This window comes from Acinonyx jubatus, chromosome A2, assembly GCF_027475565.1.
Source record: "Acinonyx jubatus isolate Ajub_Pintada_27869175 chromosome A2, VMU_Ajub_asm_v1.0, whole genome shotgun sequence".
NCBI lineage: Eukaryota > Metazoa > Chordata > Mammalia > Carnivora > Felidae > Acinonyx > Acinonyx jubatus.
The window spans coordinates 148,514,106-148,539,798 of record NC_069383.1 but is presented as its reverse complement, the minus strand read 5'-3'; the positions used below and the strand labels follow the sequence as shown (position 1 = coordinate 148,539,798).

Sequence of the window (25,693 nt, the reverse complement as noted above, 5' to 3'; positions counted from 1 at the left end):
AACATGGGGGGGGGGGGGGGAGGCAGGGAAGAGTTGCATGCTCCACTGAGCCAGCCAGGCGCCACTCTTGTCTGACATAAACAGGCTAATACTGGAGATCAGGATTATAGGAGACTTCCTTTCTTCGTGCATGGTCTTACAATTCTAAAAAATGTCTGGAATAATGTCTATTATAGCTGCAAAAGAAGGGATTCAAGGTCTAAATGAAGCTTAACTTGGAGGTGGGACCAAGGGTAAATCTTTTAGGTTTTAGCATTTACCACATGTTTAGGGAAGATCTGAAGTATATGTAAAAGGAACAGAAGTTATTTTCCATGCAGAGTGTACTCTGCTTTATTAATAGACTTTTGCTCCTGCTGCCATCCAGTCTGGCCAGTAGCCCCCAGCATCAATCACACCTCCAAGTCTCTCTGGTGGTTGTGTGGGCCCATGACTTGCCAACACCTGTCCTACTTCCTTCTGCAGTATCCTCTCCTTCAGAGCACAACTGAAACTCCCGTCTTTAGCATCCTTCCTTTGCACTGTTGCTTCATCCGTTTGAGTTCACAGATCTTGGAAAGAAAGGTTAGTGGTTCAGGCAAGCTTTGTATGTGCTGTGCCTTTCATCTTGCAAATCAATCTGAATGACAAGTTTTTGGAGTCAGGGTAGCAACTAGAGATCATTCTGGCCATCTCTGAAATCATGGCACATGGGAGTCCTTTGGCCTCTTGAGGAAATATGGCTGCTCCCCCCCACCCCACCCCCCCCGCCCCCACTGGTTTGAGTCAAGTATGGTCCCAGAACCTTGAAGGGAATCGCAATTCTGTTTAAATCCATCAAGAACTACGTAGAGAGCATGGGTTCAGGATTGTTTTTATTTTCAGAGCCTGCAACAGTTGGTCAGCAATGCTAGCTAAACTGGAACAATCTGAAGGCCATCCCACCTCCTTTTCTAGGCATTCAACCAACAGAATCCCTATAAACAAGATTAGAGACCAATTGAGATGTGTCTCAATGTGTGGTGGGTGAGAGGGGGAAGAGGCCTTCCTCTCTCCTCCTGTTCCCCTCCTCCCCACTTACTTTTTCTAACAAGATTGTTTTATAGCCAAATACAACTCAAACCCAGAAGAGCAACCAGCCGTCTCCATTATGACTGCTTCCCTCCCCACTTCCAGAGCAGGAAGTGAAGAGGGGAGACTGGCACTTGTGTGTAAGAAAAACCTGGCTATGCCCCAACAGAGCAGAGATGGTGAGGAGGCTGGTGCCTGTGGGTGGGCATATGCAGGAACCAAATAGGCGTGTCCAGCATCAACCAACTCAGCTCCAGCTCCTTGGATAGGAGGTGTTCCTTTGAGACCCCCATTTCCATGGGGTTAGATGAGGGAGCAACGAGTGATGAGCCATCACTCCCTGTCCCTCAAATTCAAACATGATAAACTCAAAGTTTCACCTTCAAAATCCACCACGCTGCCTCCTGAGAGACACATTCTATATGGTCATCTGCATGCCAGCACCCACATCCCTCTCCTAATGCGCAGGGCTTCCAGCCCATCTCTTCATCCTTGGGTGGCCCAGCCAACACTGATTTGATACTCCTTGACTCATAAAATGACTATTTTTAGAAAATTAAAAGCTATTCAAGAGTATCAGTAATAGAAGACACTCGGTGTACGCTCCCGTCCCCCATCCCAGAGCCCCCCCCACCCTGCCGCCCCTAGTCTAGGACACCTACACTACCACGTTCCAACACTGACCTGGGGGTGGCCCCATGGAAGCTGCCTGAAGTGCTTTCCTGTGACTCCTATACCAGCCAATGTCACAGGGAACTGGGGTGAGGAAGAACACGGTGCCCCCCCCCCCCGCCCCCACCCATAGATCTCAGTGGCCTTCGAGGTAGGTCTGGGAGGTTTAGCTTATGTCCTATGGCCAAGTCCGAGTCCAGTGCCTGCTCCCAGCAGCGCCTCAGTCCTTGGCTTTAAATAGCAGCAGCCCCAGTTCCACAGTGTCTCCTGGGGTGACAGAGCTCCTACTTCTGTCCCTCAACACAAGTTTGCCTCTTCTCCCCCATCTTTTTTTTTTTTTTTTTTTTAAAGCAGAGGTAGTCCCTGGGATGATAAAACCCTACCTAGAATGGCAGTATTGTGACTTAAAGAAGCAGTTAAATAAAAGTCTCCAGGAGTTAAAAAAAAAAAAAAAATTAAAGTGATTGACGAAGTTGAATAAATTAAAGATACGGGTTATCCCACAGAGACCATCCCCCTTCCCAGGCCGTCTTTGGTATTTGGCCAGCAGCATCTCCACTTGCGTTCCTTCTCCTTCTCCTACCCCTCCTCTCACGAGAGAGGACAGTGCCCAGTAAGGCCCCAGGTCGTTCATCCAGCGGTGGGGGGGAGGAGTCAGAACTTCTTGGCTTGGTGCTTGGAACTGTGCTGTATGGCGAGTGACAGCCTTGGCAAACAGTCCTGAGGCAGTGAACGTCTTACGGGGACAGAAGAGGCGCTGCCAGCAGGAACCCTGGGAGCGCGGGACCGGGTGAGGCGTGCAAGCCCCAGGCCCTTTCTCCACACTCGTTGGCCCCTTTGCTCAAGTTTCTCTGCAGCAAAGAGGGAAGAGGTGGCGTGGAGGGGAGGCTCTGGCTGCCGCGGTCTGGCCCCGCCACCCTCACAGCTTCTTCAGACGGCTGTACATCTCCCGTTTGCTCTTTTCCCCCGCCCAGGTCCGGCTCTTGGTGCGGAACTTCTTCAGGTCTTCTTTGAAGTCCTCATGGTGCATGGGCCGGTAGCTGGGGGGCTCACAGTGAGACTGCAGACAAGAGAGGATGATCAGGGGGTGCCTGTCTCATGCTGTTAAGCCAGCTCCCCGCATTTGTGCAGCAGCTTCTAGGGCCCGTGTCGTCGTGCGCAGCAAATCCCCAGATCCCGGGCGAGAAACAGCCATGACGACCAGACAGACCCAGCTGTCCAACCTGGGTAAGGGGTGGACCGTGCTCTCCAGGGACCTCAGCTTACCTGGCATTTCAGGAAGAACTCCTTGTACCCGCCCTTCAGGACATACAGCTCAGGGTAGTGGAGTTTGGGGTACTCGTTACCAAGCCGATCTCTCTCCCTCACGTACCGGCACCTATCGAGAAGGAAGGCCACGGCAGGGTTAGCTCTTCTGATACAGAGACAACAGACGTGAGACAACAGCACAGTGACAGCAGCGGTGCGGTAGGACTCCTTACACACGTCTTCCCAACTTCACGTTCATTCTTGGAAACAATCAGTGTCGAGCTGTGAGCTACTGGCCACGTGTGATCGTTAAGATTTCACGGGTGGTAGAAGGTAGACGGTCTCTCCCCAACTGCCCTTTCTCCAAGTGAAACAGACCTACTGCCCAGCTCCCATTCCAGTGTCCTCCCCGCCACCACCTGCACTTCCTGTGCAGTGACAGCACCTGAGCCAGCTTCCCACTGCATTCTCCACTCTTGCCCCCAGACAACTTGCCCAGGGTCCCTTCCTCAACTCCCATCTCAGCTGGTGGCTTTTTTCCTATAGCTTTTAAATAGGCTGCGCTTGCTCTGTCTCAGGACACCTGCTTGCACCCTATACTCTTCCCCAATACCCTCACATGGCCAGTGGCTCCTTCCCACCCACCCCTTGGTACCCTGTCCCTGCTGCTCTCCCCTCTCTCCACTCCGCCTGCTTACTTTGGCCCCACGGCTGTTCCTCCAACCTGCCCTGGAGCGCCCACTTCTCACCATGTCTCTGAAGTACCTCTAACACATGGAGTAGCTGACAGACATATTTGCCTCCCTCTCCCTCTGAAATGCAAGCTCCCTGAAGGCAGGGTTTTTTGTTCTCCAACATTTTGCTGTTCTCCCCAGTCACCAGAACACTAACCAGCACATGAGAGGCAATAGTTAGTATCTGTAGAGTGAATAATCCCACTTGTGAAGGAACATCAGTGCTCACTCAAATCCCACTTCTTGTGACCACGGTTTTGTGCTAAACGCAGGGCAAGTCCTTGTCCTTAGGAGGTAGATGGGGAGATGGTCATGTAAGCCAAGTTCCTGGTGTAGTTGTTTATGTGTGGTTGCATGTGTACTAATGTGGCACAACATTAGCCACTGGGAAAATCAGGTGAAGCACGTGCAGAAAAATGGCCTGACTTTTGAACCAGTTCAAAATAAAAAGACTGCACAAGAACCCAGGCCTGTGGGCTGGCAAGAAGTCTACCTTGGCCCATCCTAGTCAAGGCTGCAGTCGCCCTGCCCCAGCCCCCACCCCCTCTATGGCTGTCCCTGTCTGTCCTTCCAGTAGGACCATGCTAGCCTCAGAGACAAGGCTGGGCCGAATAAAGCCAAAAGCCCTTGGCAACCGCCAGGTCAAGCCTAAAAAGCCACACTCAAGAAAGCTGTTCATCAAATCAACAAACTGCCCAATAGGTAAGAATGTGGGAAAACATTTGCTACACATGAATTTGAACTTTTAAAAAAACTGAACATTTACGCATCATGTGTGTAGGCTGAGGCATGGAAATGACTTGGGACGTGCGAGAAGGCCCTTGGTGTGAAGTATGCCGCCAGTGTGAGCCATCCACTGCCTCATCCCACAAAAGCACTGTGGGCCCGTGCCCCAGAGCCCAGTTCCATGCAGCACTCACATGCGAGGGCCTCGCTCGGAAGAGAACTCGCAGTGGAACACGACAATGACACGCTTGCCGTCAGTAGGAACGATGGGCTTCTTGAGCAAGAAGTCTTCTACCTCCTCTTCCATGTGCAAGTTTACCGCACCCTGTGAAGAAGGCATAGAGACTCTTGGCACCTGCGTGTATCATACTTGCCGGATTGATTCTGTGACAGTCATCTGTAATTGGGACCCTAGAATTCTGTTATGACTATGGTGGGCTTGAGAAAGATTTATGAATTTGGGACTTTCAAAAGCCATTAAGACAGTGACAAACACTACTGTTGTATTAATGTACCCCATTACTAGATTTCAACACTAGTTTATTGGTTAAAAGATTAAATTGGCATAACCAGTTAACTTCTTCCCTGGAAAGTGTATCCCAACACCCGCCCTCCACCAGGCAGCTTAATTCAACTACAAACTGAGAGGCATCGCTAAGCCCGGCATAGACTGGGACATGTCACCAGAGGCTGGCTTCTGGTCAAAAGCCCTTTGGTGCTTAGGCCTGACTTAGAAATCAGTGGTACCACCTACAAATGCCTGTGATGGTGAAGGTGTAAGACACAGGACAGAGAACATTTACTGTACAAGGTAGTGGAGAGTAGTCCAGGCCAGGGAATATTCTCCAGTGCACCAGGAGTCAAGGCTGCTTGAAAACGTCCTCAGAACCAGCACATTAGCCAGTAAGCTTCTAGGTGTCATGTCACCACCCCACTTTTAAAATCACAGATCCTGTCAGGGCTCCTTCTATGCCTCCCATGATAGCAGGGCTCACCAGTAAGCCTCAGGAACCCATACCTTGATGTGGCCTCCCTCATATTCATACGGATACCGGCAGTCAATGATAACAAATTCTTTAATGAGGTTGGCAAACTTGCCATTCAAAACAGATGCCATCTGTGGGGAGAAAGCCCAGGAGAATCAACTTTGGCTGCCAGGAACAGCTAGATTCAAATACTTCATGGGTGACAGGATCCAAAAAGGGGACTTACAATTTCTGGAGAGATGTATTTTAAATCCTGATGCTTCCCAGCAACCGTATGAAAGAGATAACCCTTAAAAAAAAGAGAGAGAGAGAGAGAGAGAGAGAGAGAGAGAGAGAGAGAGAGATACTTAGCAAATCTGAAAGCCTATAAATGCAACATTTATATTGCTTGCCTGCCTGATAAGAGGCAGCTTTATAAACAAACCTTAATCTAATAGTATAGGCAAGTTACTCATCTAGGCACTTCATTAACATCCTGACATTTCATTTTCAAACACACCTACAAGGTGTATTATCCTCACTGTCAAATGTAAAGCCGAGCCAATATGTAAAGCTGGCTTTACTACTAGCTAGTAAGCCAAATGTAAATACAGAAATCTCAGGTAATTTCCTTCCTCCCTGCTTTTGTCAGGAACCTTCATCTCCATAGCCAACTGTGAGGAACATGGTGTTGGGCACTGGAAATGGGAAAAATAGGAGACCTGGCCTGGCCTTGAGGGGAAAGATGGGCACATCAGCAATTACTCACTAGGCAAGTGGCTGAACCAAGAGCTCACCCATCCCCATGGCCATATGCAAGGTCATTATGACAAACATAACCAACAGCTTCAATTCAAGTGGAAGGTTCCACCAATGAGGACACACCCAGTCTTTGCTTACTCTTCCTTTCAGATTAGAACTATCTCCTATTTTTGACCCCCTATGTGTCCCTATTCCTTCAACAATCACCTGGCTGAAATATGAAATATGGCCCAGACTCATACCTTCCCTAGTCTTATAGATGAGACAACCTCCCTTTATTTCTCCAAGGCTGCTTGCATTGCACGGACATGCACTTCAATTTCCCGTGTCGTATGTGGCACAGCAGGTCTTACTGACCACATGGGAAGTTGTGTGAGGGAAGGAACTGGGTCTCATTTTGGAATCTTTACCTAACACATAACATCAAGTGCTTCAACAAATGTTAGCTAAACTAATGAGTAAGAAATTGATCGGGTAGCCTTTACATCTTCTGTGGCTTAGCAAGCTGCTGACATGTTCTCTGTTCCACCCTCATGTTTCACCACAGCTCAAAGGCAGCCAACTCATTTACACAGCAAATTCATACATATCAGGCCATCAGCAGATCTTCCTCCTTACTTCCCCGGGGGCCTTCTCCCTCAAAGGCTATGCTTCTTTGGACAATGGAGAAATTCAGTCTCAACCTTGGACCTTTTAAGATAACCTTTTGATATACAGACGTGTAGTGTGGCTATAGGTTTATTCCTGCTTCTTTGTACTTTGCTGCACGGCTATTTTTATAATCAGAAACACAGTTCCCTAAGAGCCTGGACTTTGGGTTGGAGTCCAGGTGGCTGGTAGGTGGCTTCCTACTTCCTCTGATCAGTACCAGTAAGGTCTATAGTCCCACAGAGACCAAGATACATCTGATCATGTGTTTGTTTCTTATCTTTAAAAATTTCAAACTGTGTCTCTTGGGGGACACTGTAAGAGCCACCCAAGAGAGGAGAAAGACTGAGGGGGTGGGGGGGAATTCTAGGAAACAACCCAAAGCCTAAATCACATAACCAGAGCAGCTCTCCTTGCATCTGCCTAGAATTACCTTGGAGAAGTCTCCTATAAGGTCCCTTGGGTCATTATCCAAAATGTTCTCAATGGTCCCTTTTGGGGAAGATGCCAGGGATAAAGACTGATGTAGAATCTGTAACAAATCAAAGGTGGAAAATGAGGCCAGGGTTCTGAATAGGACTTCTGAAAACTTTCACCTAGAACATGTCACTGGGAGGAGGGTGACATGTACATGTCTATATTTAGCAAATAAAATATTTTTCTTATTTGATTGAATCTGGACTAAAAGAAGGGAGCATGGGTCACTGACTTAGGTCTCCTATTATTTCAGTGTCTAACTGAAGTGCTCTGAAATTAAGTTTTTCTTCTTCCCCACCTTTTTAAAAAGGGGAATTAAAATTAAGACTAAATCTAAAATAAATTTCTTAGCTCTATCCACTGAGAAGCTCTAGACGTGCAATGAACATTCCTACAGGACACTATGGTCTCCAAATACTATTTTCCACTAAAAGAAACCAGGGCTTGGGGGTGCCTGGATGTCTCAGTTGGTAGAGTATGCCACTCTTAAAAAATTTCTTTTTCTTTAACATTTATTTTTGACAGACAGAGAGACAAAGCACAAGCAGGTAAGGGGCAGAGAGAAAGGGAGACATAGAATCTGAAGCAGGCTCCAGGCTATGAGCTGTCAGCACAGAGCCCGATGTGGGGCTCAAACCCATGAACCACGAGATCAAAGTCAGACGTTTAACTGACTGAGCCACCGAGGCGCCCTTAGAGTATGCCACTCTTGATCTTGGGGTTGTAAGTTCAAGCCCCATGTTGGGTGTAGATATTACTTAAAAAAGGTGAGGGGGAGAGGGAAAAAAGAGGCACCAAACATAAATAAAAAAGACTGATTAATTGAAATACATTTAAAAATCAAGAAATTCTTTTCATCAAAAGAACAGTATTAAGAGAAAAGGCAGGCGGGCACTAGAGTGGCTCAGTTGGTTAAGCTATGGACTTCGGCTCAGGTCATGATTTCAAGGTTTGGGAATTCAAGCCCTACATTGGGCTCCATGCTGACAGCATGAAGCTTATTTGGGATTCTCTCTCTCCCTCTCCCCTGCTCCTGCTTGCTCACTTTCTCTAAATATACAAATAAATACATTATTTTTATTCCTGAATATTGACAGGTATATAAACCAGAAGCTTTCTGGAAGGCAATTTGCTAGCATGTATAAAATGCAAAGTTCCATAAATGTTCCTGCACTTTAACCTAGAATTCTACTTTTTTTTAAAAAAAGATTTTATTTTTAAAGAGACAGAGTGCAAGCAGGGGAGAGGGGCAGAGGGAGGGGGAGAGAGAGAGAGAGAGAGAGAGAGAGAGAGAGAGAGAGAGATTGAAAGAAAGAATCTTAAGCAGACTCCACACTCAGTATGGATCCCCATGCAGGGCTTGACCCTGGGATCATGACCTGAGCCAAAATCAAAAGTTGGACACTGAACAAACTGAGCCACCCAGGCATCCCAAATTCCACTTTTCATTAGAAAAAGTAAAATGTTCATCAAGTATTAGGTAACTAAGGCAGATTATAAAATGTAAGATGCCAGCCCTAGGTGTTTCCATGGCTGTCATCTAGTAGACCTTTTAAGAGTAGTGTTTATTCAAACCTTTTCATGCTGCAGAAAACATGGGCCGTTCTCCAGGTTATTTTACAATGTTTAATATCAAACCTCAATACCAAAACCTGATATAAGGATAGTATAATGAAGGAAAACTACACATACATAAAAGCAATTCTAAATAAGCCAAACATGACATTTCATGAAGCAAGAATAGTTTTAAAATCAGGAAAACTATGAATACAAGCCAAAATACATAAACAAGTTAATAAAAATGGAGCAATCATGGGCGTGCCTGGGTGGCTCAGTCAGCTGAGCATCTGACTCTTGGTTTCTGAGACTGAGCCCTGAGGCTCAGTGCTGACTGCCTGGAGCCTGCTTGGGATTCTCTTTCTCAGTCCCTCCCTCACTTGCGCAAGTGTGTGCACGCTCACTCTCTCCCTCTCAAAAAAGTGCTCTGGAGCGCCTAAGGGACTCAGCTGGTTAAGTGCCCAGCTCTTTGATTTTGGCTCAGGTCATGATCTCGTGGTTGGTGGGTTCAAGCCCATATCACACTCCACGCTGACAGTGCAGAGCCTGCTTAGGATTCTCTCTCTTCCTCTCTCACTGCCCTTCCCCTGCTGGTGTTCTCTCTCTCTCTCAAGATAAAACTTTAAAATGAATGAATGAATGTCCCAAGTGCTTTAAAAATAAATAAAAATAATTACATTTGTGTACTCACCTACAGGGAAGTTCATGATATATTAGTAAAGCTCCAAAATAACATGAAAGCAAACCATAACTATGAGCAATTGACTTGAGTAGAGATGATGAAAGTTTTATAAAAACTAAACTTTTACTAGGTCATGATAAGTCTGAATTAAAAGAAAGGAATTAAAATATTTAGAGATACAATAAAAAACACTACAGGGGCGCCTGGATGGCTCAGTCGGTTAAGGTTCCAACTTCAGCTTAGGTCATGATCTTTACGGCTTGTGAGTTCGAGCCCTGCATAGGGCTGGCTCTATGCTGATAGCTCGGAGCCTGGAGCCTGCTTCAGATTCTGTGTCTCCCCCTCTCTGCCTCTCCCCCACTTACACTCTGTCTCTCTCTCCTTCAAAATAAATAAGCATTAAACAATGAAAAACAGTACAAAGTTGTGAGACAAACATAAGTAGTAGAAAATGTATAGTTCCAAGCAGATCAGGAGATGGCAGCAGCAAGCCCAAAGAAACAAGAAGCCTTTAGGAAAACCTGTTCTCCTTAGCCAAAGGACTAGAAAGAGGGCAGCCTATCAAGACAGAAAACATTTTACTTTTAAAAATGTTTACCTGTTTTTTATTTATTTTTGCGAGAAGGAGAGAAGGAAAGGGAAAGAGAGCACAAGGCAGAGAGAGAAGAAAAGGATCCGAAGCAGAATCTGTGCTGAGGGCAGGGAGCCCAATGTGGGGCTCGAAATCACGAACTGTGAGATCATGACCTGAGCCAAAGTCGCACGCTTAACCGACTGAGCCACTCAGGCGCCCCTAGACAGAAAACTTTTAGACTACTGTAGCCAAACACCAAAGAAAAAATGATGGCCTACACCATGCCTGGTCAGCAAGTGGGGAGCTTAGACTTGCAACTCTTGCCCAGCTGTAATTAAGTGCCCCACCTCCACTCCACTGGGGTGGTCTATTGGGGAACTTGAACTCCCACTCCTGCCCACAATAATGAGGCCACCCTATGTGTCAAGGGAAGCTGTGCTAGGGAACATGAGCTTCTACTCCTATCATCCCCACAGTATCAGAGTCCCGCTAAAACAGAAAATTTACATAGACCAGTCTTACAATACACAAAATATACAGGATACAACTGAAAAGTCATTCGTCATACCGAGAACCAGGAAAATCTCAACTTGAATAGGAAAAGATAATCAACAGAAGCCAACACCACAACACAGATGTTGGAATAATCTGACAAGGATTTTAAAGCAGCTGTCATAAAAATGCTTCAACAGCCAATTAGCAACCTGCTTGAAACAAACGGAAAATTCGAAGTCTTGGCAAAGAAAAAGAGCCAAATGGAAATTTCAGAATTGAAAAATTCAGTATCACTGTCCTTGAGCAAAAAGGCACCTGCAAAACTAACCTCCTGGGGCTTCTCTGGACTAGCTGCTTCTTCAGGACTGGCCGCAGCCATGCTCTTTCTCCGCTTTGTATTTCCAGATGGGTACTCCTCTTGAGATCGTTCTGGTCTTTTTAACACCGACCGGGTGACAGAGCTACATGTGGAAGAAGAGTCAAACAGCTTGCATCGATTGCCCTAGTGGGGGAAAAAAAAGAGACCCATCTTCCATTAAAACCCGCTCACTTGAATGGTAAAGAGAATGGGCCAAGGGCTTTCTGGGATGGTTTAAAATCCACCCTAAATTAGGTAACAGACACTGTCCATTCATCTAGTCCCAGCACTCTTGTAGGGCCTAGCACATACTAGACATTGAATACCTGGTGCTCAATGAATACAAACTGAGTTGACATCATATGGAGAGGAGGAAGACAATCCATGCCCTTTTTCTAAAGCTCACTGTCTACAAAGGGTCCTAAGAGTCACGTAACTATCACCTTTCGGTTGGGAACACCTTTTGATTTGCCTCTTCCCCTCTATTTTATTACTTGCACCTTGCTTGGTTTTTTATTTTTAAAGTTAGAGAGAGAGAGAGAGAGAGAGAGAGAGAGAGAGAGAGAGAATCCCAAGTAGGTTTCATGAAATCATGACCTGAGCTGAAATCAAGAGGATGCTTATCAACTCAGCCACCCAGGTGCCCCAGCAGTCAACAGGTTTTAATACCCCACCTAAATCCAGAAAAGGTGTGAGGTAGTTAGACTATGCTAGAAAACAGAGTCAATAAGGTGTTAAAATAGTGCTAAGGGTATAAATCTGTAGGGAGCAGGGGTGCACAGAGGAGCAAGTGCCCTCAAAATTGTGTTCAAAAGTCCTTTCCACTTGGTCTAAGACTAATTTCCCAGAATCCAAGGGCAGCCAATCTGACCAACAGTAGGGACAGTCTAAACTTATCTGTAGGTTCATGACTCAGTGTGCCTTGGCCCAGCTTTTCCTTCCATGCAGAATCTCTTTATGCCCCAGTAAGCCGCTCCTTTCCAAGATGATACTAAAATTTCAATGACACTTCTTTGAAATGTTCTGGTCAATAATCTGCAGCAGAGTGTGCCACTCCCATGCCAGCTCTCTCGGAGACCAAGGATTTTCTCCTAACTTTGCTGAAGTCTATTTTAAAGGGATATTTTCAGAAAAGCAAGACCAGAGATTTTCTTTTCAATGTTTATTTTTGAGAGACAGAGACTGAGCATGAGTTGGGGAGGGGCAGAGAGAGAGGGAAACACAGAATCCAAACAGGCTCCAGGCTCTGAGCTGTCAGCACAGAGTCTGATGCAGGGCTTGAACTCACAAGCCGTGAAATACTGACCTGAGCTAAAGTCAGACACTTAACCAACCAAGCCACCCAAGCACCGCCAGAGTTTTTAAAGTTCATTTTGTAAAATAGAGTGCAAGTGGGGGAGGGGCAGAGACAGGAGAGAGAGAGAATCCAAACCAGGTCCCACGCTATCATCACAGAGCCTGACGTGGGGCTCGATCCCATGAACCGTGAAATCATGACCTGAGCCAAAAAAATCAAGTCGGATGCTGCTCAACCGACTGAGCCACCCAAGCACCGCCAGACATTATTTATTTACTTTTACATTTTTATTTAGTTTTAAGAGAAAGAGAGAGACAGAGTACGAGTGGGGGGAGGGGCAGAGAGAGAATGAGACACAGAATCCGAAGCAGGCTCCAGGCTCTGAGCTGTCAGCACAGAGTCCGATGCGGGGCTTGAACTCACAAACGGTGAGATCATGACCTGAGCCCAAGTTGGACGCTTAACCGACTGAGCCACTCAGGCGTCCCAGAGATTTTTTTTTTTTAACCTAGAAGAGCTGGGAGCATTTTGGGGAAGAGAATCCACTGCTTTCAACAGAGTCTCAAGGAAATTGTGAACTCATCCAGGGCGGACACCACGATTCCAATATAGCTCCAGTAACTGTGAGTCTGCAGTAACTGTTTGTGTTATGCTAGATGATACGGATGATATGGAATATAAATAAATGAGAAAGACCTAAAAAAAACCCAAAAAACAAAACAAAACACCTCAGGGCACCTGGGTTGCTCAGGGGTTAAGTATCTGACTCATGATTTCAGTTCAGGTCATGATCTCGGGGTCCTGGGTTGAGCCTTGTGTTAGGGCCCATGCTGGGCGTGGAGCCTACTTAATATATATATCCCCCAACCCCCTCTGAAAGAAAGAAAGAAAGAAAGAAAGAAAGAAAGAAAGAAAGAAAGAAAGAAAGAAAGAAAGAAAGAAAGAAAAGAAAGAAAAAGAAAGAAAGAAAGAAAGAAAGAAAGAAAGAAAGAAAGAAAGAAAGAAAGAAAAGCCTTTATAAAGATATTTAAAAAGATACTTGAAAAGTCTTTTTCATTCAAACTACCTGGATGTTAGAGCTAGAAACAAATGTGGTCTCTCCTAATCAACACTCATTTTACAAATTGGGAAACATACAGATAAACAAAAATGCATCACCCAAGGTCTCCATTTGTGGGTAGCTCAGGTGGGGTCTAAACCCCAGATCCCTAAGTCCTATCATTCCCTTTGACCTATGGCTGTACTCACGTAAGGTAGCATGATTGAGGGCACATCTATACCAAACCAAATGCTATGGAGAAGACAGGAGACAGCAGATTCCATACCCCCTGGGTGCTTAAACACACAGAGAAACACCCAACAAAGCAAGGAATAATTTTAAGACTGTCTCTCACACTGAAAACTTTGGTGTCATTCTCATGACTTCTCCTTTACCACTACTGCACCTAAATACCACCCATTCCTAATTTGCAAAGATTTGTTCAATCTGTTCCTTCCTCTCCCCATGATTCAGAGAAAGTCTTCAGCATTTTGTTGAATAATCACAACAGGCTCCTAAAGCACCCTGGGTAGGGTGGGGCACCTGGGTAGCTCAGTCGGTTAAGCGTCTGACTTCGGCTCAGGTCATGATCTCATGGTTCGTGGGTTCAAGCCCTGCACCAGCTCTGTGCTGACAGCTCAGAGCCTGGAGCCTGCTGCGGATTCTGTGTCTCCCTCTCTCTCTGCTCCTCCCCCACTCATCCTCTCTCTCAAAAATAAATAAACATTAAAAAAAAAAAATAAAGCACCCTGTTTGTAACTGACCCCTCCTCCCTTCTGGTTAACAGAGTCACGCTCGAGGAATTCTAGCATTCCTGAAGAAATCCAGCCACACCCCTGACTGGTAGACAACCTCGCACCAGCCCACGACATGTGCCCCATTCTCCAGCTTCACAGGGCTACGTGCTACTGCCACAGGTGAACTGCTCTTTCATGAATCAACACACCCTGCTGACAAGTTCCCACACACTCCAAGACCCTGGGCAAACAGGTCCCCTCTGGGGGCTCACCCTTCGACCTGCTCATGGCACACAGGTGGTTGCTCAGTGTATGGCTCTTTCCAGGGTGAGGGACATTCCTGCCCTGGAAGCGTCCACAGTGCCCACCCATTCAATGGGATACATATGGCCACGTGCATGAATTCAACAAGGCCACACACACAGGGTAAGCTGTTGTCCGCCACACCACTGGGTGGCTTCATAACTCCACCGCTATCCCACGATCGAGACGTGGAAAAAGAACCCACTCCTTGCTGTCTTACTGCTTGAAAGTGTGAAGTTTTAATATGCAGGCTGAGTTAAACAGAGGTGTAACTGAGGATGACACCGGGACAAACCCTATTTAGGACAAGACAATGACATACGGGCTATAAAAATGGCTAATTAAGGACACTACTAGAAGGGAAGTCTCCATGTTAAAGCACAGTCTGAGAGTTCATCTACTGACCCCTCGAATTCCTGGCTGAAGCAAGGTGGCCACGGCAAGCTGCCTGCCCCCTCTCAAATCCAGACCGCCTCTCAGAGCAGGTCAAACTGTGAGGGCCAGGGGAGGGCTCAGCTCTGCAAAGATATGAAGCACTGGCCACTTTAGGACCCCGTAACAATGAAGTGGACATCCAAGAATATGCTTAGATCAGTAACAGTTGTAACCAAATGCCTGGCTGGGTCAAAGGCAATTCTAACTTAAGCTACGCAAGAGAAACCCAAATATCTGTCCTAAATATGAGCTGTGGGGAAGTATACACAGAAGAAACGAAAAAACATAAAAATTATATAAAGCTTCAATTATCTATAGGTAATATTCTCAACACCTTTAAGTTCCAAAATAATCCTAAACTCTATGTGGAAAATACCTGAGGTAAAACAGAATCTTTGAGCAGGAAACAGAGAAAAAGTACTGTTTCAAATGTTTGGCAGACTTCATGCAAATGTTGAAAAGTGTGGACAAAACAAAAGGCTGAGAAAAATGAGAGCCAGAGACTCCATGACAGGGGACAGCCAGCTCCCCCATCTTGCAAACAGGAGCTCTGAGGACCTAAGAGTGCCCACGTAGATGTGTTCCTCAATAGCTCCTGAGGGAGATGCTGTGTTTTGAGGCTAACCACAGCCCCGGCCTGTGGACTCTGCCTCATTCAGGGCCAACCCCCAGACTACCGTACCTGCACTGCACCCACAGCTTAGACCGCCAAAGTGCCATCAATCACTGTCACTTGTGAGGAACCTCAAGCTGCTATTTATTTGTCCTCTGCAACATCCCACCCTGGATGACCCCCTGGCCTTCCCTTCCCATACTGACCTCCCCATACCTTAACTGTGGCTCAAAAACGAACAGCTACAGGAACCTCACTAGCTCCTACAGTGGCCATCTCACAGCCCCCCTAGCTTCAGATTCTCTGTCTCCCCCTCTCCTCTCTGTCCCTCCCCCGCTCCTGCTTGGTTGGTCTCTCTCTCTCTCTCTCTCTCTCTCTCAAAAACAAACATTAAAAAAAAAATAATGGAACCCCTTAAATTCAGTTTAGCAGATATTTTCCTGAGATCTTAAACTAGAAGTTAAGAGTGGTCACAGTTACAGCAAGAACATTAATTTGACCAAGAATAGCTGGGATGAACTAAAAGTATAAAAACAAGAACTACATGCATATATATTAGCCAGACTTCCTCACACACCAATGAGGACCAAAAATACTCGAAGAAACAGTGTGCTTTACACCAGAGAACACTAGCGGCTGGTCAAGAGAAAGGTCCACAGACCCAAAGACTGAATCTCAAATGAAACTACTTTTGATTCCTGTGGTGAAGTGGGTAGAAGGATTAGTTTCCATTTAGTCTAGTCGACTCTGTCCGAGGCCTAATTACTCCAGGCTTCCAGGCTCTCTCTGGACACACCAGAACAACTTACAAGGTTTGTAGTTCTTCTCATGACAAGGGGAGCAGTCCAGAGGCTTGCCATGCATGATGGGGTCTCTTCATCATTCTAAAGAAAGAGAAACACTTAAAAGATTCAGTAGAGACTAAGTTTGAATGCTTTAGGTATGATTCTGCCTGAGGAGTATCAGACTCGCCCATAGGAAGCATCTAATGTTCACTCCTCTTTCCCACTCCCCAATATGTTAAGATCAGAAGAGAATCACATTTCACAATTCAGACATCTGAACGTAGCTAAAAGCATCCCGCTACCCTGAGGGTACTGAGGAGGTAGGCTGTCCCTCTGGCTTGTCCTACACTGTTCTTGTTCCATGTCTCTTGTACAAAATAACTGTCACCTTCTTCAGGGTAAGAAGGAGCCTATCACTCTCTTCTTTTGAAGAACCCTGTCCCCCCTCAGATTTAATTAGACTAGGAGCAGAGTCTCAATAAATCCCCACCAAATGAACAAAAATATCAGCCAGCTCAAGCCCTGGGGAATTGCTGTTGTTTTTCACATCACTTTTCCAGAGTACTTAGTGGAACGGGTAGAAACACACACACTACCTTCAGGTTCTCTCCTTCAAGAAGGTCCATGAAGCCATCATCCTCATCAGACAAAGTGGCAGTCACAGGGGACTGGGGCATAAAAAGAGGAATGAAATTCCCTGGCTCGCCGCTCTCTCTTTCATTCGAGGAAAGCTGGAAGACGAATTCACAGCTTGTTAATGATCAGACTTGATTTCCTTGGATGGGTCACTAGATTTTATGAGGAAAACATACTATATTTATTAGAACTAACATTTTGGCAGCTACTAAGCAAAGGATAACGTATCCTAAGATGAGAAATGATTTGATGTCTACACATAGTCCTGAGTAGAATCAGGCCTAGGAGCCTTCGCAAAAGACTCTTCCCAGAAGCGATTCACCTTACACTGGGATGTGGGGATGGCCTCTTTTATGAAGGGCAAGGTTTGTTTTATCAGAGGATTGTAATCAGTAAACACGGATCAACATGCAGGTTTTGATATAGTACTGTCACCTGATCCTAGTTCTTTAAACTTGGAATTCAAATGGCAGGTGCTCAGTTTTTAACTGAGGAATTACTGTGTGCCAGACACAACGATACAATCTTAAGTGTTTACTCCCACTGACGCCTGACAACGCATTAAGGTGAGTTACTCCTTTTCTACTTATTTAACAAACCAGGAAACCAATGCTTAAGAGAGTTTACCCAGATCACACAGCTCACCTGTTTGACTCCAAAGCCCAAGCTTTTCTCCCCGCACATTCTCTGAGAACTATTCCGAGTAAAAATGGGGGTATCTCACTAGGCAACCCTGTTATTTTTGGGGGAACCCTCCATCATAAAACTAATATATATTTAATATAGAAAATTTAGAAAAAACAACTCATAAATCTACCAGATAGAGATCAACACTACTAATAACAAACATTGCTGATAGTGAATTATTTCTTTCCAGGTGCTTCCCAAAGCCAGGAAAAATGTTCAGAGATATATTTTTTTTTCCCCACAGTAACAAGGCAGTCTCAACTTAAGTCCTACAAAGAATCCTTCAGAAGCCCCAAATCCCTTTGGATAGGACTTCATTAATCCTCAAGTGGCCTTCTGGTTTTTGGACTCAGTCACTCACCCAGGGAGGGGTCCTCTCTGCCCCTGGCCTACACTGCTTTGGGCACCAGCTTGCTTCATAAAAGTTCTAGGCTGCCCCTGAGCCTCCACAAGTGCTCCTGAGCACGCCCTGGGCACACCGGCAAGTTCTCAGCCGCCAGAACCAAGAAGCTGGTAACCTTATTGTGGGACAACACACTGAAGGCTCATACTATAATACCAGTATTTGTGACCTGGATTTTCTGGGATCCCCAGTGAAGGTGTGATACAATAAATGACGGACAAGTCATCTATAATGAAGGATGGCCAGGTGACCACAATAAACTCTGATGCTGTGGTCTTCAAGGGCACACTATTTCGTTTTGGATACCCTGTACTTAAAAAAAAAAACTTTTTTTTTTAATGTTTATTTTTGAAGGAGAGAGAGACAGCGCGCGAGCAGGGGAGGGGCAGAGAGAGAGAGAGAGACACACAAAATCCGAAGCAGGCTCCAGGCTCTCAGCCGTCAGCACAGAGCCCGATGCGGGGCTCGAACCCACAAACCGTGAGATCATGACCTGGGCCAAAGTCAGACGCCTAACTGACTGAGCCACCCAGGCACCCCATGGATACCTTGTACTTAAAGGGTTACCGTGTACTCAGGAATCAGGAGATTCTATTAAGTCCTGGTCTTCTATTTATCGGTATCCTTTGGCAAATTACCCGACCTCCCTTAACAGACTTTCCCAATCTGTAAAATGGGCTAACTTCACCTACTTCACACGCTTAGGAAGATTAAGACAAAAACATATATGTGAAAATGCTTTGTGCAAATGCTAGACAGAGCAGCAATACTGACTGAACGAACCTGAACTTCAGACTAAAAGCCAGACTGGAAAGCTGTATGCAAGTTCCCAGGAAAACCTGGAAACCAAATGTGGTCATTCTGCTCAAATTTCTAGTCTATAGCTATCAGATTGCCAGTAGGGAACTTTGGAAGTAGTGACAGCTTCTGTTTGGCAAATAAGTAACCCTGGGGCAAGTGGTCCCAAATACTATCAAGTAGCCTATAGGCAGTGGGTTCATTGGCATCCATAATAGTTCATTTGAGAGAGAGAGAGAGAGAGAGAGAGAGAGAGAGACAGAGAGACAGAGAGAGCGAGAGCGAGCAAGCAGGGGAGAGGGCAAAGGGAGAGAATCCCAAGGAGGCTCCATGCTCAGCAGAGCCTGATGTAGGGCTCAATCCCACACCCTTGGGATCATGACCTTAGCCAAAATCAAGAGCTGGACACTCAACTGACTGAGCCACCCAGGAGTCCCCATAATATTCTTAATAAACCACCTTTGGAAGAAGCCAAGTGCCATCTCCAGACAAAACCACTCTGGAAGCACTGTGAAAGAAAGTTTTAAGCCACATAATCCCACCGTGCACACATACAGAAGAATGACCCAGGATGCCTGTAGATTATTTCCCTAGAACTGACAAGATCAAATATTCCTTGTTCAAGTTCAGTATTTCAAACATACCATCTTTCACTCTGCTTCTGCCTGTCTGCTCTCCAGACAGCAAAAACACCAAAGATGTGACAGTCTAGTTTCAAATGACAAAGACAAGAGCTCTAGTGTCTTTGACTCCAGGTTAAAGAGGGTGCTTTAATTCTTCCCCACCAGGAACTCCCCTGTGAAAGCCAAAGCACATACCATCCGAGCTGGGGCAGAGTTCTGCCTCTGTGTGAAGATATCTTTACCCTCCTCAAGTCCATGAGAGTGCAGGCAGCCACGAGATGCCGGTCTTATTGGCTTCTTAAACTCAAAGGCTTCCTGCAAGACAGCAGAGTCGATATATCTTCCCCTGTCCATGAAAACCAGGGTCTTAGCTGTAGCTTGGGTGAGACAGTCAAGGGAGTAGGCACTGCTCACCTTTGCAACTGCCTCCAAACTAAGGGTTTACCCATTTCTGAGCTAACTCCAACGCTAGATCTGTGTCACTAAGAATTTCACAGACTGTCAACAGCTAACTTCTAAAGCAGCATTTTTTTCTCTCACCACAAAGACATAAATATCTGCCAAGTATACAAAACACTGAGTTAATAAGCCAAATCGAATCAACAACTTCCTAAAATCTAAAACGAAGTGTTTCAATATAATTGCCTGTGAGTGGGAGTCAAAACCTTTTACTCTTGGGGCACCTGGGTGGCTCAGTTGGTTAAGTGTCCGACTTCAGCTTAGGTCATGATCTCGCAGTTAATGAGTTTGAGCCCCACGTTGGGCTCTGTGCTGCCAGCACAGAGCCTGCTTCGGTCCTCTGTCCCCACCTCTCTCTGCACCTCCCCAGCTCGTGTGCAAGTGCACTCTCTCAAAAATAAACATTAAAAAATAAATTAAAAAATAAATAAAAATGCTTAAAAAAAAACCCTTTTTACTCTAGATTTGAAGGCTTTGTGTTTTCCACCACCTTCCTACAAAAATAATTCTTTTTCTTTCCACTTGTAATTATTGTACTTCATACTAAAAGCAATGGAAAATAAAAAAACTGTTTCAGTCAACAACATAAATGAATTTCACATGTTCAATGAAAGCCAGAAGTGACAGAATACATTCTGTATGATTCCATTTACTTCAAGTTTAAAAGCACTTATAATCCCTCTACCCCAAAACAGTCACTTATTAAGTGCTCAGAGCAGTTAACAGCTAATATCAGAGTATTTACACGCCAACACACCACAAAGTACTTTCTATGTATTAACTCATATAACCAGCAACTGCAACCCAATCACCCCATTTTACAGATGAGGAAACTAGACCTTACAGGTTAAGCGATGTGCCTAAGATCATGCGAATTCTTTAACTACCACCTATGTATGCTGTTTACTCCCCAGAACAAAGTTCCAAGCAGGCAACCCTGAGAAAAGCCAAGTTCAGGGGAAAACCAGGCATCAGTACAGCTTCAGTGTGTTCAGTAGAAAGCACTACTAGCCTTTTCCTGAGCTTACAACTCATCCCAGGGTGAGCACAAAGAGGCAAGGCCTGGACAGACCCTTCTAGATAAGCTATTCATGGATATAATTATTCCTAAGGGCTGCCATCTGAGCAACACCTCCCTGCCAGGAACCATTTTAAATGCTTTATATACATTATCTTATTTAATTCCCATAATACGCTACAAGTTACTGCTACTCGTATTTTACAAAGAAAATGAAGAAGCCAAAAAAGAAGTAATGGGTCAAGGTCATACAGCTAGTAAGCAGGATTCAAATCCAAGTTTCTCTTACTACAAAGATGATGCATGACTTTGGTGAAGGTCTAGTCTCCCAGAAAGCAGCCCAGCCACTTTTTTGTAAGCCACTGACACTTGTGGCTTTACCTCTAGCCTAAGTTAGTACATCGATGCCACTCACGTTTTCCTTGTTCTCATCCTGGTCCATCAGCTGAAAGACATCATGGTCAAGAGAATCAGAATGACTCCTCTTCAGGGCTGGGCTACATCCCAAGAGCTTCTGCTGTCAAAATGAAAAATGACATTAGGGCACATTAAATGAAAATTCAGTGGAAATTCAGTTTCAAAAGAAAAAAAAGTGGTGGTGGAGGGGCTAAATCCTCACACACTGCAGGAGGTAACCAAGAAATGTGGCCAGGGTTCCACTTTGCAGTAACACGGGGTAGAAGATCCCACTACATGGCTTTACACCTAACCTAACAAGGTAGGTCTCCAGCCCTTTCAGTAGAGATTGAGGTCCCAAAATATCATTTGCGTAAAAAGAATACTTCCTGGTATTCTTTTTGATAAATACTTTCCTGGTATTCATTTGATAGTAATAAATGAAGGGAAATGCCCATTACTGAGGCTGTTCAGGTAGGGTGTTTTGAGTACTTATGAGACGAAGGAAGAACAATCTTTGCTGTCTAAATTAAGATCACACTAACAGCTAAGATGAATGTCAATTAGCTAAAAATAAAAAAGGGAACTAACTTACAGGTAGGGAATTTATTCTCCTCATGGGATTTCCAAGGCTGCAATGAGATCAGAAGGTAAACAATGAGAATAAAACAAGAGAGGTATTCATATGAGCAGATGCAGTGTCTAGCCTATAGTTTGGGGAAGGGGGCAGACAATCACATTCCCATTTTAGGCAAGATGGAAGAACAGATTTCTGAAGCTGTCCCGTTCTCACAAGCACCCCCAACATTGGGCTTCTAGGTAAAAAGAACAAGCCCAGGTCTTCTCTTAAAATACCTATGTTCTTTAAGGCTATGATGTCAGAGGGTGAATTAAGGATTTGGGGGAGACTTAAACACCAAAAATTACAGCTAAAATAAAGGAAAGGAAGTTTTAAAAACTGCTGACACAAACTACTCACTCTCTAAAGGCACCAGACTTATTTCTAACATGCAGAAGTCTTAGTAGGGTCAGCTAAATCCAAGGCTCCCATACAGAGCACAACGAATTTCATTAAAAAATTAAGAAAAGTCTTTCCTAACTAACTTTTACTTTCTTAACAAACTTTTAAAAGCAGTGAATACATACTTTTCTTTACTGTCCAAGGGCCCAGGAGAATCCAGACAGAAGCCTGTGGGAAATAACAAAATTTCTCAGGAAATAATACACAAAACACCATTTTGTCATTAAATAAACAAAAACACTACTAGTACTGTTTCTTTGAGCCATCACCCAAGACTCAGGGCTTGGACTTTTGGCAGAATCAAAGTGGCGTCTCTATTTGATTGTCAAAAACTTTCTATTTGCCCCAAGTCTTTTAACACTTCCACAGTAAACCTACCTATCTCATTTTCCTACTTACAAATACCATCAAGAGAGTAGGTGGGGAGAATTAAATACAACCTTCTAATGTTTGGTTGGTTGTTCAGATAGAGGTTACCTACGTAACTTTGTTTCAACTGTGGAAAGAAGAGGTACCAGTTTTCTGGAAGTTTCGACTTCAAATATTTTATTTTGTCAGATCATACGTGTAATTCGGGGGTTTGGAAAAATACACTTCTCAGTCATATGACAAACAAGGCAAGTATTCATTGCCTTGAACAAAAGTACACCAAGCAAGGTGCCCATCTCACTGAAGGAAGCAAGGTGGCAAAGACGCTGCTCTCAGTATGCCCAGACCCACCAGCGCCTGCCTCTCATGATAGCCATGTAACTTTGCAGGAAGTCAAGTGCTAGTTCTAGATATTCTCACTTGCCACACTGCCACAAGTAAGAATTCTATCCCTAGCTCCTGGGGCACCTCGGTGGCTCAGTCCAACCTTTGGTTTGAGGTCAGGTCATGATCTCGCGCCGTTCGTGAGTTCAAGCCCCACATCGGGCTCTGGGCTGACAGTATGGAGCCTGCTTGGGATTCTCTCTCTCTGCCCCTCCCCCCCACTCTCTCTGTCTCTCTCTCAAAATAAATAAATAAACTTAAAACAGAAAAGAATCCTCTCCCTAGTTCCTAAGAAGCCTACATTTTAAGAACTTTGCTCTTGCAGTTCCCTAACCTAAAGCATCTGTGTAACTATAAAACGCTGCAGTAACATAAGTTTACGAGTTAGAATAAAATGCACCAGCACATTTCCTCCATAGCAGGCTCACTGAAACAGTTTCATTATACTTCCAATAATTTGACCCTGCATTTCAACCAATACAATTTTCTGATCTTGGTGTTATGGTTCATGGTATGCAACTACTTTACTCACACATCCTCAAGATCAAGCACACACCACCTCCTTGCAGACACTTGTTTCCCACCGTTGTAAACTACCACAGGGCCTTCTTTGTCCTGCTTTAAGAGTGTTTGTCACTGAATGCCATGACTTTTGTTTATGGTCTGAACTAGTCCCCAATCTAAGTTCTAGGTGAAGCACATATTTCAACAAATTCCAAGTATTGATCCCTACGTGATGAATGTTGAAGACTAAAGGGATACCTGAATCGGTTGACTCAGAGGAGCCCATTCTCTGCAGACTGCCGTTTCTCACCTCCAGCGGCTGTTCACACTCACTGAAAGCAAGAGAAATAACTCTATTTCTAAAACATAATTACAAGGTTACATACAGGAAACAGGCCATGAGGTCAGCAAGTATCCAGGCTAATAACCATCTTGTTCTAGGCCACACCACAGACCCCCACTTTGCCACCCAAAACACCCAGTTAGCACTTGAATATAAATGATGAGAAAGGAGTGAGTAGGCATGGCCTGGGTCACATTGTAGACAAGATGACTATGATGTTGGAATATTTCCTGAAGTGAGAGCATGCGTTCTAGGTACGGTGCTGGGAGCAGGGATGAAAGATCAATTGGACAAGTTACTGCTTTTCAGAGGTTGGAAAACGTACAAGACGTGTGCTTACAGAGAAAATGGGATGTCCAAAACTGAAGTGAAAGCAGCTCCACCAGAAACATCGTGGGATGCACGTTTTGCTAACAAGGAAAAGTCCAGGGAGCTTTTGAGGATGGAAACAGGAGTAAAAAGGCCCGGCCTTAGGAACGCATGGGTCGACATCAGGAATGTGCATGGGGTACAGCATTGGGGGGATTTTGCACGTAGGCCAAGTAAGAAAATGCCATGTCTCTCTGTAGAGAAGGAACAAAGCTCACAGGAAGCCAAGATCCTGCGAGGTAGTTCAGCAAAGGGTGGAAGTGAGCGCCTGAAAGGGTCTGCTTTGCCCCCGTGGGGGTAGATTTCAAAGAGCTTCCCGAGATTGGGACAGAAGAGTACAAGGCAATCCGAAAGGGGTGGCCAAGCTGGGGAACCCGGGCCGACCCCACCCCCTACCGGGCCCGGCTCGGGGCTGAGGGCGGTCCTGGAGGGTCCGAACGGCCTCTCCCGCCCAACATTCCGCCTGGGGGAGGGTGCACATGGCGGGCCCCAGCTCAGCGGGGCGGCCCACGAGCGGCGGACAGGTCTCGCCCCTCTCTGGGCCCGTTTCCCGGCCTGATCCCCCCGAGAGCCGTCTGGGAGCCCAGCGGTCTGCGGCAGAGCTCGCCAGTCCCTTCTCACCTGCCCAGCCCCTGCAGCTGGTCCATGGTGACCGTCAAGTTGGTGACAGGCGACAGGCCGCCGCAGGCTGGCGCGCCGAACAGCGCTTTCACGACTGGCTGCGGCGTGGGAGGGGGACTGCAGGCGAAGAGCAGGCGACGGCGGTGCGGGGGCTCCGGGCCCAGTTCCATGGCGGCACCCGGCCTCCCAGGGCTCCCGCTCCCTCTTCCTCCGCCTCCGCCGCGCCCACCCCGCCCCGCCGGCACCGGCCTCGTCCGCGCGGCCCGCCGCGGGCGCCCGCGGGTCAAACACAAACACGACCCCGCGGTTCAGGGACGCTACTGCCGCGGGTAAGCGGCGTGGACGGGAGGGTGTCTGGACCCGGCAGGCGCCAGTCACATGCACGGGTGCTTCCCCCGCACCCCCGCGAGGCCGGCGGGCGGGCGGGCGCCGGCAACCTGAAGATTAAATCCAAACAAACGCCGCGGGTCGGGAAGGGAAAGCGGCCAGAGCCGCGAGGCAACGGCCAGGGTTCACACTTTCTTCGCTTTCCTCTCACCCCCTTGTCCAAACCGGGGTCACAGAGCACCAAGCGGACCTTCACCTCCCTTCCGGACTGTCGCTGCGAGGAAAGCCTTTCGCGGTAATAGCTGCTCACTAGGGACCGCAGCTGCCCCGCCCCCCTTTCCTAGTTGGCGCCAATCGGAATCCACCAATCAGTGAGCAACTTCTCCTCCTCGCTCCCGAATGGCAGCTAAGCTGGACCAATGAGAGGGGAAGAAGGAAGGAGCTCGCGGGGCTCTGCGAGGTCACCTGCTCTCCGAAAGGGGCGGGGCCTAGAGGAGACCGGAGCCGATCCTAATGAGAGGGGGCTCAGAGGTCAATGAAAACTCCCAGCGGAACCTGCGAGGCGCGGAAAGCGCCGA

The 25,693-nt window shown here is 46.2% G+C and overlaps 1 protein-coding gene and 1 long non-coding RNA gene across 5 annotated transcripts in view; one reads left to right on the top strand and one right to left on the bottom strand.

Moving 5' to 3' along the window:
• The window catches only part of LOC113593544 (uncharacterized), a 59,032-nt gene extending 38,821 nt beyond the window's left edge, over positions 1–20,211 (top strand). The window contains exons 3-4 of the long non-coding RNA XR_003413754.2: positions 14,072–14,201; positions 17,671–20,211. This is a non-coding gene — a long non-coding RNA (uncharacterized LOC113593544). The remainder of the gene's footprint in view (positions 1–14,071; positions 14,202–17,670) is intronic.
• CDC25A (cell division cycle 25A) lies at positions 837–25,430 on the bottom strand. Of its 4 annotated transcripts, none has more exons than XM_027038612.2 (15): positions 24,789–25,429; positions 23,714–23,787; positions 22,324–22,366; positions 21,773–21,809; positions 21,197–21,295; positions 19,500–19,619; positions 16,754–16,888; positions 16,182–16,256; positions 10,919–11,092; positions 7,239–7,337; positions 5,643–5,705; positions 5,449–5,547; positions 4,625–4,755; positions 2,989–3,100; positions 837–2,782 (listed from the first exon to the last, which is right to left on the bottom strand). In XM_027038612.2, the coding sequence occupies exons 1-15, from the start codon at positions 24,956–24,958 to the stop codon at positions 2,642–2,644; spliced, it is 1,572 nt and encodes a 523-aa protein (XP_026894413.1). In that variant the 5' UTR covers positions 24,959–25,429; the 3' UTR covers positions 837–2,641. The 4 variants fall into 4 exon arrangements, with proteins under 4 accessions (XP_026894413.1, XP_026894412.1, XP_026894415.1 ...); XM_027038611.2 differs by having other exon boundaries at positions 21,197–21,298; positions 24,789–25,428; XM_027038614.2 differs by lacking the exon at positions 19,500–19,619 and having other exon boundaries at positions 24,789–25,430.
• Between the last annotated feature and the right edge of the window lie 263 nt (positions 25,431–25,693).

Coding starts and splice junctions, on each gene's coding strand:
- CDC25A (XM_027038611.2), bottom strand. CDS start 24,958: ATGGAACTGGGCCCGGAGCCCCCGCACCGCCGTCGCCTGCTCTTCGCC. Junction 16,257..16,753: donor TTGAAGGAGAGAACCTGAAG/GTAGTGTGTGTG, acceptor CTCTTTCTTTAG/AATGATGAAGAGACCCCATC. Junction 11,093..16,181: donor TGAGAAGAACTACAAACCTT/GTAAGTTGTTCT, acceptor TTCCCCCACTAG/GGCAATCGATGCAAGCTGTT.